This window comes from Onthophagus taurus, chromosome 2 (genome assembly GCF_036711975.1).
Source record: "Onthophagus taurus isolate NC chromosome 2, IU_Otau_3.0, whole genome shotgun sequence".
In the NCBI taxonomy this organism is placed as follows: domain Eukaryota; kingdom Metazoa; phylum Arthropoda; class Insecta; order Coleoptera; family Scarabaeidae; genus Onthophagus; species Onthophagus taurus.
This window is the reverse complement of record NC_091967.1, coordinates 76,045-89,759: the sequence shown is the minus strand read 5'-3', so window position 1 is coordinate 89,759 and position 13,715 is coordinate 76,045. Positions and strand designations below refer to the sequence as shown.

At 30.2% G+C, this 13,715-nt stretch overlaps 3 protein-coding genes across 3 annotated transcripts in view; all 3 read right to left on the bottom strand.

Moving 5' to 3' along the window:
- LOC111415774 (goosecoid homeobox) overlaps window positions 1-6,596 on the bottom strand; it is a 32,625-nt gene extending 26,029 nt beyond the window's left edge. Inside the window, exons 1-2 of the mRNA XM_023047625.2 lie at window positions 6,014-6,596; window positions 2,607-2,872 (exon numbers count right to left, since the gene is read on the bottom strand). Coding sequence (XP_022903393.2) covers window positions 2,607-2,872; window positions 6,014-6,401 — 654 coding nt within the window. The 5' untranslated portion in view covers window positions 6,402-6,596. The remainder of the gene's footprint in view (window positions 1-2,606; window positions 2,873-6,013) is intronic.
- Window positions 6,597-8,332: 1,736 nt separating this feature from the next.
- LOC111415770 (Cytochrome c oxidase assembly factor 10) lies at window positions 8,333-9,965 on the bottom strand. Its single transcript, XM_023047621.2, has 6 exons — window positions 9,742-9,965; window positions 9,470-9,677; window positions 9,224-9,419; window positions 8,993-9,168; window positions 8,605-8,919; window positions 8,333-8,555 (listed from the first exon to the last, which is right to left on the bottom strand). The coding sequence occupies exons 1-6, from the start codon at window positions 9,802-9,804 to the stop codon at window positions 8,386-8,388; spliced, it is 1,128 nt and encodes a 375-aa protein (XP_022903389.2). The 5' UTR covers window positions 9,805-9,965; the 3' UTR covers window positions 8,333-8,385.
- Window positions 9,966-10,042: 77 nt separating this feature from the next.
- Window positions 10,043-13,328, bottom strand: LOC111415769 (Ribosomal protein S6 kinase). Its single transcript, XM_023047619.2, has 8 exons — window positions 12,997-13,328; window positions 12,798-12,838; window positions 12,339-12,731; window positions 12,075-12,266; window positions 11,930-12,020; window positions 11,626-11,874; window positions 11,347-11,454; window positions 10,043-11,294 (listed from the first exon to the last, which is right to left on the bottom strand). The coding sequence occupies exons 1-8, from the start codon at window positions 13,081-13,083 to the stop codon at window positions 10,974-10,976; spliced, it is 1,482 nt and encodes a 493-aa protein (XP_022903387.2). The 5' UTR covers window positions 13,084-13,328; the 3' UTR covers window positions 10,043-10,973.
- Window positions 13,329-13,715: the final 387 nt, after the last annotated feature.

The following is a 13,715-nucleotide window of genomic DNA, read 5'->3' as shown; positions in this document are numbered from 1 at the left end:
AAGAACAACCCTTTGTTAAAAAAAGATGTACATATGTATGCAAGTTTTAATTTTAATAATTTCATAATTTACATATACAGTGTCCACCGAATATCATCTCCGTTTCTGAAATTTAGTTTATATGGGAGGTTTCGATCTAAAGTATTTTCAAGATGGTGGCCATTTCAGGTCCACCGGAAGTAGACCTCAACTTAGTTATTTTAAATGGAATGCTATAGTTTTTAATGCACCCTTTAATTATATGAAAAAAATATGTTGACTTTAATAAAAGTTACTGGTACCTAGCATTTTTCGTGTTCGAGTGATTTTAAGTTTTTTTTTGTCAAATGTCACCATGCGTTTAAAACCCCATATCTCAGCCAACATTCATTCAAAAAAGCTCTAACTTGGCACGGTTACTCTTCAGATGATATCAAATAGATTGTCATTTGTTGCATTTAAACGCTCCATATATTCTTAACCTACCAGAGAGAGAATTTAATTCTCTACAAATCATCCATAAACATGCCTATACCTATAGTTCGTTTTTTTTCTATAATACTTGTCAATGTACAGGGTGGTTCAAATTTGATGTCCGAATAGGCTAACTCGGAAACTATAAGAGTTAGAAAAAAAGTAGCTTACATGTCATGATCTCGTTTTTCGAGAAACTGCTAATGCCGAAAACCTCATAGCGCTATCGTCTTTTGTTTTTCCCCTAGAGGCCAAAATTGAAAATATCGTAAAACCAATAAGTGCAATTATCTTGGTTATTATTATAGGTGGAGTATTATAACTACGACATTATATGGACACTTTTTTACAGAGAATTTCATGACGTAGTCAAAAAAAATTTTTCGGTTTTAGATTTTGAGATATCATGAGAATCTTCGTTTTTTTAAATGGTAACAACCGCTGATTATTCGCTTATTAAATTCGTTATTTTTTTCTGATTACAAAAATATAGGGTTCGATAGGTCTATTTCTTATTGTTTTAGAATAAAGCTAAAAATAAACTTTTTTATAAAATTTCCATCTAGTGTCGTCGAGGAAATTAAATTTACAGTTTCCTGTAAGTTACGGGGCGGTAGGAAAAATCTAAAAAGTTACAATTAATACGAAGATAACTTCTGGTATTTAAAAACAAATAATTTTTTAATATGTAACATTCTAACATGTCAAACTTTTCAAAATTTTCGTAATTGATCTTAAAAACAGGATTTTTAAAGCGACACTTCAGAAAATTTTTTAATACAAACAAATGTTGCTATGTTTATTTGAATTAAAAAAAAAAACATGCCATCTATCGATAATTTATTAAGTCATTTACAAATAATATTAAATCGTAATAAAAAATGTGAAATAATGCAATCTATTCCAACTTTTGTGTAAAACATATATAAATTAAACAGTTCAACAAATATATTTGTTTCAAATATCAGAAATATGTTTTTTTTAATTTTTAGTTATAGAACAGTAATTTACAGGAAACTGTAAATTTAATTTCTTCGACGACACTAAAAGAAAAGTTTATTTTTAGTTTTATTCTAAAACAATAAGAAATAGACCTGTCAAACCCTGTATTTTTGTAATCAGAAAAAAATAACGAATTTATTAAGCGAATAATCAGTGGTTGTTTCCATTTAAAAAAACGAAATTTGTGATAATATCTCAAAATCTAAACCCGAACAATTTTTTTTGACTACGTCATCAAATTCTCTGTAAAAAAGTGTCCATATAATGTCTTAGTTATAATACTCCACCTATAATAATAACCAAGATAATTACATTTGCGGGTTTTACGATATTTTCAATTTTGGCCTCTAGCGGAAAAACAAAAGACGATAGCGCTATGAGGTTTTCGGCATTAGCAGTTTCTCGAAAAACGAGATCATGACATGTCAGCTACTTTTCTTCTAACTCTTATAGTTTTCGAGTTAGCCTATTCGGACATCGAATTTGAACCACCCTGTACATTTTTTAGGGTTTCTGTTGGTATTATCTTGGACCCTTATAAAATTTATGTTGTTTTCCTGATTTTTAGTAACATTTTCAGTAACTAAATAGTTCAGGTTAAAATACTAATAGATCTTTAGATATACGATTTTAACGAAGTACATATTTATTGTAAAAACGTGCTACAAAGTAATTAAATAGAACAAAACACCTTTTCTAGGCAAATAAACACCCCACAACATTTTTTATGAACCTTTTCTTTTTGAATAACGAAAGTTCAAACGTCAGATTATTTCAAAACATGATAAAACAAAACTCCCTGTTAATTTTGCCAACTTTAGAACAATTTGGCAGGTATTATAGAAAAAAAATGAGCTATAGTTTATTGTAATTTCCCTGATATTGGGAAATTTTTCAAAACATGCACGGAATACCACCCGGTGCACCGGAAGTGGCCACCATCTTGAAAATACCTTAGATCGGTATGAACCTCCCGTAAAAACTAAATTGCAGAAACGTAGATGCAATAATTATAGTGGAAGTGTTAATTCTAGACGTTAGAACCAACACTAGACTTATCACTGGAACTAACGCTCAAATTATATTTAATTTCTAATCACTCTGTTGGCACACCTTTAAAGTGAAGTTAAATCATTATAGCTGTCACTTACCTCGACTCGTTCTTCTTTCAAATCAACTTTTAGCGCCAATTGTTCTCGTAAAACGACATCTGGATAATGGGTTTGTTCAAATGTAGCCTCTAACTGTTCGAGTTGTTCTTCGGAGAATATTGTACGATGACGTCGCTTTCGTTTTGGCGGCTGATGTTGCGGATGATGATGGTGATGGTGACCGCCGATTTGGGTCATTTGAGCTGCTTGGGAAGCAGCTGCCAAAGCATGAACATAACCTGGATATAATCCCGGATATGCCATTGCTATAACAAGAAGAGTACTTTAAAATTTGACACTCTTATCTGTCAATTTGACGTTTAAATTGATTTCTAAATCAAGTATTACCTTAAGTTGGATACACTTGGTCTTGAAATCGTAACTTTGATGTAATGTTACTTAATCTATCTAGGAATGTACCCATTAAGAAGGGATTTTTTTGCATCAAATATGATTTTTAAAGCTTTTAAATAGACGGTCCCGAGAGTGAGTGAGGAGTGGCACAAATCGCCTTTTTAAAAGTACGTTCGTCTTTTTCAATGATGACGGACGGTCGGGTTGGATTGAGTTGAGTTTTTAAGGTTTTTAAAGGGGCGCAAAACCCTCTCTCTTTGCTTGTGTGGTTTCCAGGCGCGCCCCCGGAGGTTCACCGAGAAACAAAAAATCGGGGACCGCTCCGGAGCGGACCCCCTCGGGGCTCCGAAAGAACAATATTATTATTTCATAATTTTTAAACAGGGTGTTATTGATTTTTAAGAGACTCTCTTCGTATATAAGCTCGCTCTTTTAAGAAATGTTAAGTAATTAAGACTATATGAGCTGATTTTTATGGATTTTATGATTCACTATTTTAATGTAGCCAACCAAAAATTCACTGTATCTATATACAATTGAATTGAGATTGTTGTCAGTTTCTTTTGAGGCAGGGCGCCAAATATTTCTTTTCAATTCTTCGTTCGTGCGAGGCCCCGGTATTTACGGCCAAAGTAGAGAAGCTTACATTGGAAGTGTAGAGCTTTTCTCGCTTCACCTATTAAAATCTACATATTGAAATACTTTTAGGATTTAAGCTGGCGTGAATTTTTCCGGCCGATCAGAGAAGAGGATTTGACGATGAATTTCTCAATAGAAAACCCATTCAAGAACAGATTTTTCTTTACATTTTGGGTGTGAAACGTTTCCGAAATCACGGTTTAACACCTTTTACGAATTATTTGGACAAAGAAAAAAGGAACTATTTCTAAAATTAACTCAAAACGATTTAAAAAAGAATAACTATTTCACAACGGATGAATTATAAATTATCACTCTCACTATATTGATACAGTGTTCTCATTCCCTAAGAATTTCTTGTTTTGTGTTCACAATCATGATATAATAAATAATTATTTCTAATACGAAAAAAAACCTTTATCAAAACGGCCGTAACTTCTAAGAATGCTTTAGAATAATGAGTAAAAAATTTTACAGAGTTCAAAGACAATCTATTTTTATCTTTGAAATATATTCAACTTTTATTTCCAATAAAATTCTCTCTTATGCGATATTAACTTCGTCCAATGTCGTTATGGGAATAAGGAAGCATTTTGAGACACAGTTGAATAACAATTTTGATGTTATTGCAAAGAAGTTCGTGTCATACCAATTTAGGGTTCACCCAGGCAGATCTACGTCGCACCTCTTGGCAGCACTGACTCAAAGTTAAAACTTAAACAATTGAAGACGTCCATTCAAACCAGATAAGTTGAAAATTCTATTTTATGATGGACCCTTTCTGGTTAGATAGATCAAATATTAAGCAAAGTTTATGATTTTCTCATGGAAACAGTAAACAACGTGGAAAATCAAATATTAAGAGTATATTATATTGTATTTATTAGACTCTAAATTATATTTAAAAAAATATATCAATCAATTTTATTAACTGACTGCAGCAAAATACAGACCAGACGGAATCACTGTGCGCCAGCCATAGCTCACTGGCGGAAGTTCTCTAGGTCTTATTTTTTCTGTTAAGAATAAACGTAATTGTGGAATAGGCTAAAAATGGAAACTTTCGAAATGGCGACATTTCAAAACTAGCTCTCAATTTTGACTAAAAATATCCAAGACTTATTTATTGCTAAAAAATAATACATAGCAGATATCGATACGATAATAGTCTATTTCAGAGATCAACCATTTTTAAGTATATTAAAAAATATCGGATGTGATATGTTGAAATATGTGTTTGGCACAGGAAAATGCGTTTAAAGTGATATGTTCTGTTTTCGGCTGTATATTAACCGGCTGTAGGCTCATAGAATTTCTTCAAAATATATACGTTGGGCAACACATTCAATTTCGATAACGGATGGTGATAATCGAGATGCGGTTTTCACTAATATTTAGCAAATTTTAAGGTGACTAAGAGTCTGTGATGTAAATAGTACCGTTCCATTCAATAGTTTATAAAAAATCACAAAAATATGTAATCGCTACAGATAACGCCCTCTAGTTTATTTATAACTTATTTAAGTTATAGCTCATCGTCTAACTTTCTGAGATAGCGGGAATTTTATAAAAGGGATGAAATTCTCCATATTTTTCAAAAATTAAATAATAAAAATAGGAAAAAAGTAAAAACTTTTTGTGAGAAATATTAAAAATACTTAATTTATTTCAAAAAGTAAACATGTTTCGAAACAAATGTTTGAAAACTTGAAATAATTACAAAATGATCTAGATTAATTAACTTAATTATTAGATAAATTAATTTCCAAGAAATTTAAAGGATCATTCCTATTTCCAACATATTTTAAATTTTTCCATCATTTTGTAATTATTTCAAGCACTGAAGATGAAACATTTGTTTCGAAACATGTTTACTTTTTGAAATAAATTAAATATTTTTAATATTTCTCACAAAAAGTTTTTACTTTTTCCTATTATTATTATCGGGAATTTTATGTTTTTCCATGGCAGTTAGCGGTCGAATTACGAACATCAAAATAATTTCCAGCTATTTCTCTTGCCCACTTAACCTATAAGGATTTTTTCCCAAACTTCTAGTCCTTACCGTTGTCGAGATACTGCCGCTCCGTACTCTTAACGGGACACCTGTACATACTTGACACTTAAACGTCAAAAAGCATACCAAGCAAAATCAAATCTAATGTTAAGGATTTAATCCTTATAAAATTACTTTTTTTTTTAATATTGTTGTTAACCTAAAAATGTTATCAATTTGACATTTTATTTACTTAACTGACATTTTAACAATATGACTCACATATAATTTCAAAATTTCATATTAACAATAACTTTTTGACAATTAACTATCAATTTTGATGTCCATAATCATTGAAGCATAATTTTTTGACATTTTACTTGATACTAAACTGCCAGTAAACTATTTTTTTACTAACCTAGAAAGTCTGCAGAACCAGGTCCAAATCCTCCGGCGGCAGCAGCCGCCAAATGACTTAAATGAAGCGTCGGATGCTGTAAAATTTGTTGTGCTGTGGTGTGATGTGTTGCGGAGCGACTATTGTCGTTATTATTTTGTAGTGAAGAAGCGACGGTTGGTTTGGGTCTCGGTGCCAAAATACTATCAATAGTAAAAAGCGATCCACTACTACTATTATTATTATGACTACTTTGACTTTGACCACCTGAGCCCCCGCGATTTTTATTATTATACACTGGAAACATATTCCCCATTAAAACACCACCTCCTTGAAGATGGTGATGCAGATGATGACGACCCCCAAAAACGTCACTACCCGATCGCGATTCCAAAGACGTCTCTACCATTTTATTATACGCGGATGCGGAATCTTCCGAAAACTCCTCGTTTTCGCACCAATCGAGCTCTTGGAGCTCTTGTTTTAACGCCAGCTTGATTAAATTAATTACAAACTCAAAATTTATTTCCACCAAAAACTTTTTTTTTATTTTTATTGGAATAATTTGTCTCTAGTTAAAATCTTTTTTTAGTCGCTAATTTTTTTGACACGTATAATATTCAACATGACCTTTCAAAACGCGGTGTGCCATGAGATTGACACGCCACCGTTGGAGTTTTTAGGGTGGACACGAACACGCCTACCACACCCCTAAAAAAGATAATTTCTCCATTCTGATTGGTTGGTTATCAACCCACCCCACCCCTCAAGCAGACCCAAGTCCCCAATTGGACGGTTTCGTCGCACACGGTTGTCAGGGAAGCCAACATTTTTCTTTTAAGCCTTTTTGAACGTTTCTAGATTTCGGTGTCTCATATACAAAAAGGAGTAGAGTGAGAAGAAATATAGCGATAATGCCACGGTGTTTTAACATTTTAGGAAGCGTAATTTTGTTCAAACTGACTTCATAACCCAATTTTTTTGTTTTTATTTTTATAAGTTATTTAGCCTAATGATAATAATGATTTCATTATAATTTATTACTTTATGATTTTATCTGAGAAGGGATAATTTGTTTGTTGGAGAGGGGTAAAAATGGGCGGAGTTATCCCCATATTTCAACCTTCAAATCCCTAACTAAAGCCGCTTCCTATTGGTTAAAAGGCGTGGTAATCGTATCACATGTCTTTCCAGTTGGTAATTCTACTAATCCCTACCAGAAGTTCTTTATTTTCCATCGTCCAACAAACGTTCAGAAATGTAAGTAGAAAAGTGGATTTAATTTAAAAAAGAAATTATCAGCTTCATTTTAAGGGCATCCAAACATAATGAAAGATTTAAAAAATGTTTTGAGGCAAGTTTGAATACAATTTCAATCAAAAAATCATTCATTGCCATCTATTATTAAATTGACAAAACTTTAAAACAAAACTTTAGTCGATGTTTATCAATTTCAATATTTCATTAAATAATTTGACATATTCAATTAATTTTGTTAATAAATTTTTATGATTTAAATATAAAAATAAAATGTCGCGCCATCTATGAAAAATCAGGATTAACCACAAATATCGATTTCTACTCTAACATATCTTGCCAAACTAAAAGGAGTAAATGCAAAAGTTAGGTTTACACCACGAAATATCATCAAAAAATATGTTTAGTAAATGTTTTAAATAAAATAATATTTTATTTATTAATATTTATTGCAATAAATATTCTATTTCGTATTCACCAATCACGAACAAGTTTTTTTGAAGTCTTTCAGTTGGTATTAATTCTTTTATATTTACGACGCATTTAAGAAATAACCTCACATTTCAGTTTCACGTTTTTGTTGTAATAATTCTCCAAACACATTTTAAAAAATGGAAAACAAAGGTATAATATACGTTGGACACCTTCCACACGGTTTTTATGAAGCCGAATTAAAATCTTATTTCAATCAATTCGGAAAAGTGACGAGGTCAAGAGTTGCGAGGTCTCCAAAAACTGGAAGAAGTAAAGGTTATGGTTTTATTGAGTTTAAACATGAAGAAGTCGCAAAAATTGCTGCGGAGACGATGAATAATTATTTGATGTTTAAACGGAGATTGATTGCGAAAGTGATTGCTAATGGGGAAAAGGTGAAGCGTATTTTTAAGGGACAAGCGTGGAACACAAAAAGTTATTCTGGGAAAGTTAAACGTGCAAAGGAAATTAAACAATTAAATGCATACGGAAAAGGTGAAAAAAATATAAATAAAAGAGTTAAGAATATTAAAAAGAAAATTGAGGACTTAAAAAAGATGGGCATTAAACATAAGGTTAAAATAAATGGAAATGAAAACAAAGATAAACTTAATTTAAAATAATTCTTTTTAAAAATAAAATAATTAAAATGGATCTAGTTTTTACAATTTATTTTCACTTTTATTTACATCCTTTTCTTCATCTTCATCAAAAACGAACCATTTCTTTTTGTTCAACAGAAATAACCCCATCAAAATAGGTAAATGTATCAAAGAAAACCTAAAAAGTTTTCTAGAACTCTGTCCTGATGAATCTTTGTAAAAGTTATGAGCTAAAATAAAAAAACAAATAAAAACATAACCTCTAAGAAATTAACCCACCTAAATAAATAAAATATAAGTTTAACGGAGCACTTTCTAATAAGAACCAATAATTTGTTGTATCAAGAAGTGGTGCTAACGCGGATAAGCCGAAAATTGCCACTGTATGTCTTAAAGCAACTCTCCTACATAAACCAGGGTCTGTAACAGCCATCATCCTGTACCCAGCTCGGGAATAATCTGGTCGTAAATTCCATGATAATGCGTTAAAGTGAGGAAATTGCCAGGAATATAATAAGGCTGCCATTAACCAAGCACCAGGTCCTAAATAATTAGAACAAGCAGCCCAACCCATTAAAGGAGGAATAGCACCGACTAAAACAAATAATTTAATTCAATTAAAATAACCAAAAATAATAATTAATTAAAAAAGTGAGGCTATGTTTACCAATTGATCCAACCCAAGTATTTAAAATACTTATTCTCTTCATAGGAGTATAAATTGATGTATAAAGTACTAAATTACAAAGTCCTAAATACGCAGTTAATGGATTTACACCATAATAAAGTAATGATAACCCTAAAATACTTGATATTGAAGCAAAACTCATCGAATGCAACGGGCTAAAATTAAAAAACAATTACCATTTGTTCTAATTCAATATGTTAATTGTTCTACGTTAATTTTCCACAAACTAATACTCGATGTTTTGTTCTGGACATTTGAGCATCAAATGGAACCTCATGATATTGATTAACGGCATTTGCAGCACCTGACAAAAGTCCTGTTCCAAGAACTAAAAGAGTGAATGTTGGCCATTCAAATGGAGCGGGGGCCATAGCATAACCCGCCATTGATGTTATGACAACTAAACCTTTAAAATAACACTAAATATTATAAGAAAATGTGATATGAAAAAAATACCTGTTAACCGAATTTTTGATAATTTTAAATAATGCTGAATCAAATTTGATTTATCAGTCGACGGGGTGGGTTTCCATGATGGTATTACAGTCGGTTTTAATGGAAAATTCTTGGTTAATTCGTTTTGATCATTGATAACCTCAAAATGAGTTAAATTTGAAGCTGATTTTTCTCTCAATACTTGACTAGTTGTGAATCTTATATGTTTCTAGTATAAGAAAAAACGTTAATTATTGAATTAAGTAATGATTTAAATAATAAATTCTTATTACCTTTAATATTATTGCATTTTTTATAGATTTACATAACCTCAATTGAACTGTTAGTAAAGACATTTTTAATTTAAAATGGGATCATTTAAAATATATTTAGCAACTTAAAGCGTTATTTAACTTAAAATGAGTATAGAATCGTTTCGAATTTCATCTTTTTGAGTTAATCTTTTCAGCAATTTTAAGGTTATTGTCGATAAGGTGAAAAATTGACAGTGACATCTTTCGGCGATTTTTACAGAATAGAATTAAATGTTAAATTTAGTATTTTTGGTGAGTTTGAGGAATAATTAATCTCATCTTATAATTATGTATAGTAATTATTTATTATGACAAACAAATTGAAAAAAATACACAAAAAGTTAATATAGTAATTAAATTATATTAGAAGCGGTTATTTTAATACCAACTTAAATTTGGAGTAATATGAAATCGTTTCTTTTAAAATTTTAATGGTTAATCATTTTATTTAAATAAAAAAGTATTTGTGCTAAAAACAACCTCATTGACGAGAAAAAAGATAATTATTCTAAATTTGTTAACATACTTTTTTTTTAATTCTTATTCAAGTTTTTAATTATTTATAAAATATCATCATATTGGTGTACTTTATTATTTAATTTTTTCTCTTCACTTCCATTAAATAAGTTTATTTATTTACTCATTTAAATATATATTATACACATTTGAACACATTTAGTTGCCTTATTGTGTACATAAGGGGTTCAGTTTTTGTATCTTTTCCTCTTTTTTAGTAATTACTCACTATTTACAAGGTTTTACAAGCATTTTTCTTATTTAGTAACTAGAATTCCTGATTTTTCAACGACTTTAGCACCTCTTAACCATTGAAAACAACTCAAATCTGAATATTCATATGTTTTACTCTCATTGTTTCATATTTAGAGCGAGGTTAGATTTTAAATAAAAACTGAATATTTTTTTATTAAATAAAATTAATAATTAACTTTCTTTTATAAATTTAGAGCTTATTTACATTTACATTTTGAAAACTTATCAAAACACCATGGTAACACTTAAAAACCAACAAAAGAAAATAAAATAAAAAATAGTAACCCATGATTTAAACTTAAATTTGTAAACCTAACATAACCTTAAAAACAAAAAACATGATGGCGACGGAAAGTAAACATAAAAAATTGCGCTAATTTTCATATTTTAAATATATAAACTCTTAATATTTGTTTTAAAAAATTTTTTTAAGTTTTAATTTAATGAGGTAGGCCCGAACTACTAATTTCCATTTCTTCCGTATAATTACTTAACGGATGATTTTGCACGTTATACCTGTAAGAACTATGTGCCAATTGCGAATTGTGTCCCATTTGAGAATGATGTCCGGGTGGGTACTGATGTAAATGACCCATTTGAGCATGTAAATGACTATCACTAGGACCCGCAGTACTATTTCCGGGCAAATTTAACCCAAAATGTCGTAAAGGTGTCCCTAACATCTTCCTCGGAGATCGGGAAGATTTCGATGGCCTTCGATAAAATTCTTCAAAAATTGATGGCGCTACATAGGTAAACCCCTAAAATATATTTTTTTGCAGGATTTTGCGTTTGTAAAGTTTAAATATTTACCTTAAAAATCATATTTGCACTTTCACTTAAAGTTGATTCATCAGGTGAATCTACTGGAGTTTGTTTTGTAAATTTGGTATCGAATTGAGAGACATCATCTTCACTACTCTGTAAAAATGGGGGAAAAATTGAAATTAGTTAAAAAATAAATTATAAAAAATGACAGCTTATGTCAATATGAAAAAATAAACAAACATGAAGTTAGTTATAAAAATTAAAATATTTGTTTAAAATATTTTGACATTAATCTTTTCATTTTGAAACATAACAAAAACTTACAACATTTGGTTTAAACGGCGGTTCTAATTTTCGTTTTAAAACATCATCCCAACTGATGTGTTTAAAAAAAGGATGCGTTTTAACATCATGCGCATCTCCAGGAGGCGAACCTAACCTCATTGAAACTTGCCGTTTTAATAATTTCCTAACTAAATCCTTTGCATCACTTGTTAAATATGGAGGTAAATTTAATTTTCCTTTTAATATTTTTTCTATCGTCTTTTTGCGACTATCAGCCGTAAAAGGTGGCTAAAAATTGAAATCAATATAACTTGAAAAACAAGTTCTTTTAATTCTATTTTACCGCTCCTGTTAGCATATCAAACATTAAAGCGCCTAAAGACCACCAATCAACTTCTTTCCCATGTCCCGTTCGTGTTAAAATTTCAGGAGCCCTAAAAAAATTTTTTTAACCTATTCCTTTTAAAAAAAATTTTTTCTTTTCTTACATATATTCTATTGTACCACAAAATGTGTGTGTAACGATTCCTTCCTTGATATGTTCCTTACACAATCCAAAATCAGTTAATTTTACATGACCTTGAGCGTCTAATAGAATATTTTCAGGTTTTAAGTCTCTATAAATAATTCCTTGCGAGTGCAAATGTTCTATAGCCAATATTATTTCAGATAAGTAGAAACTATAAAAAAAATATAATAAATTTAAAAAGTGATAATTTTATTTTTAAGTTAATTAAGACTCTAAAAATTACCAAGCACTTTCTTCTAAGAAAATTCCTTCTCGTTCTAAGTGCATAAACAATTCTCCCCCACTTAAATATTCCAATATTAAATATAATTTCCCTCCCGTTTGAAAGGCATATTTTAAATCTACGATAAACGGATGTTTAACTTCCTCTAAAATGTTTCTTTCAGCCTTCGTATGAGCGGTATCTTTCTGATTTCGAACTATCGTCGCTTTCTTAAGGACTTTCATAGCGAAAATCGTACCTTTATCCATACCCGTAACTTTTCTAACCTGAAAAACTTTACCATAACCTCCTTTTCCAAGGACATTTCTTAGTTCAAAATCATGAGGACCTAATTTTTCTTGACCTGGATTTACATTTTGTTCAGTTATTTGCAACGTTTCAATATCTTCAGATCTAAAATGATTAAAGAAAGAAAGTTTTTGTTCTAAATTTTGAGGTTATAATCACATTTTGACTTACTCATCGATTCTATTGATGTTTGGGTGTTGATCATAACCACCCTGTAACACATTTAAGAAAATTAAATATTACAATAGTGTTTTCTTTATAAAATCTATGGATTTTGTTCAAAAAAAAAGTTTATTTTGGAACTTTTACTTTTGACGTTTTAGCCTTGAAATTTTTTTATGAATAAAATCCTATAATTTGCTTTTTTTACCTCTTCAACTTCAATAACATCGTCGTCAGAATCGTCGACTTCGACCTCCTCGTGAAGTTCCAAGTCGAACATTGTGGACATCATCATTTTTAAAACGAAGAAAAATAATAAGAATGTATCAAGATTTTCCTGCAGCCCCCGAAACCTTGCTACAATTAATTTCACATTTAAATTGTTAATCGGGCGCTTATCTAACAAGATTAATCCGCACGCGACGGTTTTTTTTTTATGATTTTCCAGACGTTCTTAACGCGTAAATAGCACAGGAGACACATACGACACTTTTGATCACACCGTGAATTAGGTTATGTTATACTTGCCGTGCCAACTTTGAAAATATTAAAATACCAAAATGGATTTTTAGGTATTAAGCAAAAATTAGAAAAACAAAGTAAATTGTATAAATGGTTAAAAGAAAGTTTGCATTTATTAAGACAATTTGTTTATTTTTATTTTAAATTTAAGTAGTGTTCGATAAGATTAATGGAAAAAGAAAAAACAAAATTGGGAAAGATAAAATGCAACCTTGACAGCGGATGCACGTGCCGTTTAGACTTTCGATTAGTGATAGTATATAAATTAAATGGTAAATTTTAAAATCAGCACTTTTTATTAACCTTTTTGCTGATTAATTTTAATATTTCAAAACAAGTGCAAATTTATAGGTGAGATTCCTTCTTTTAAATTTAAATCTGTTACCAACTTAACAAATTAAAATT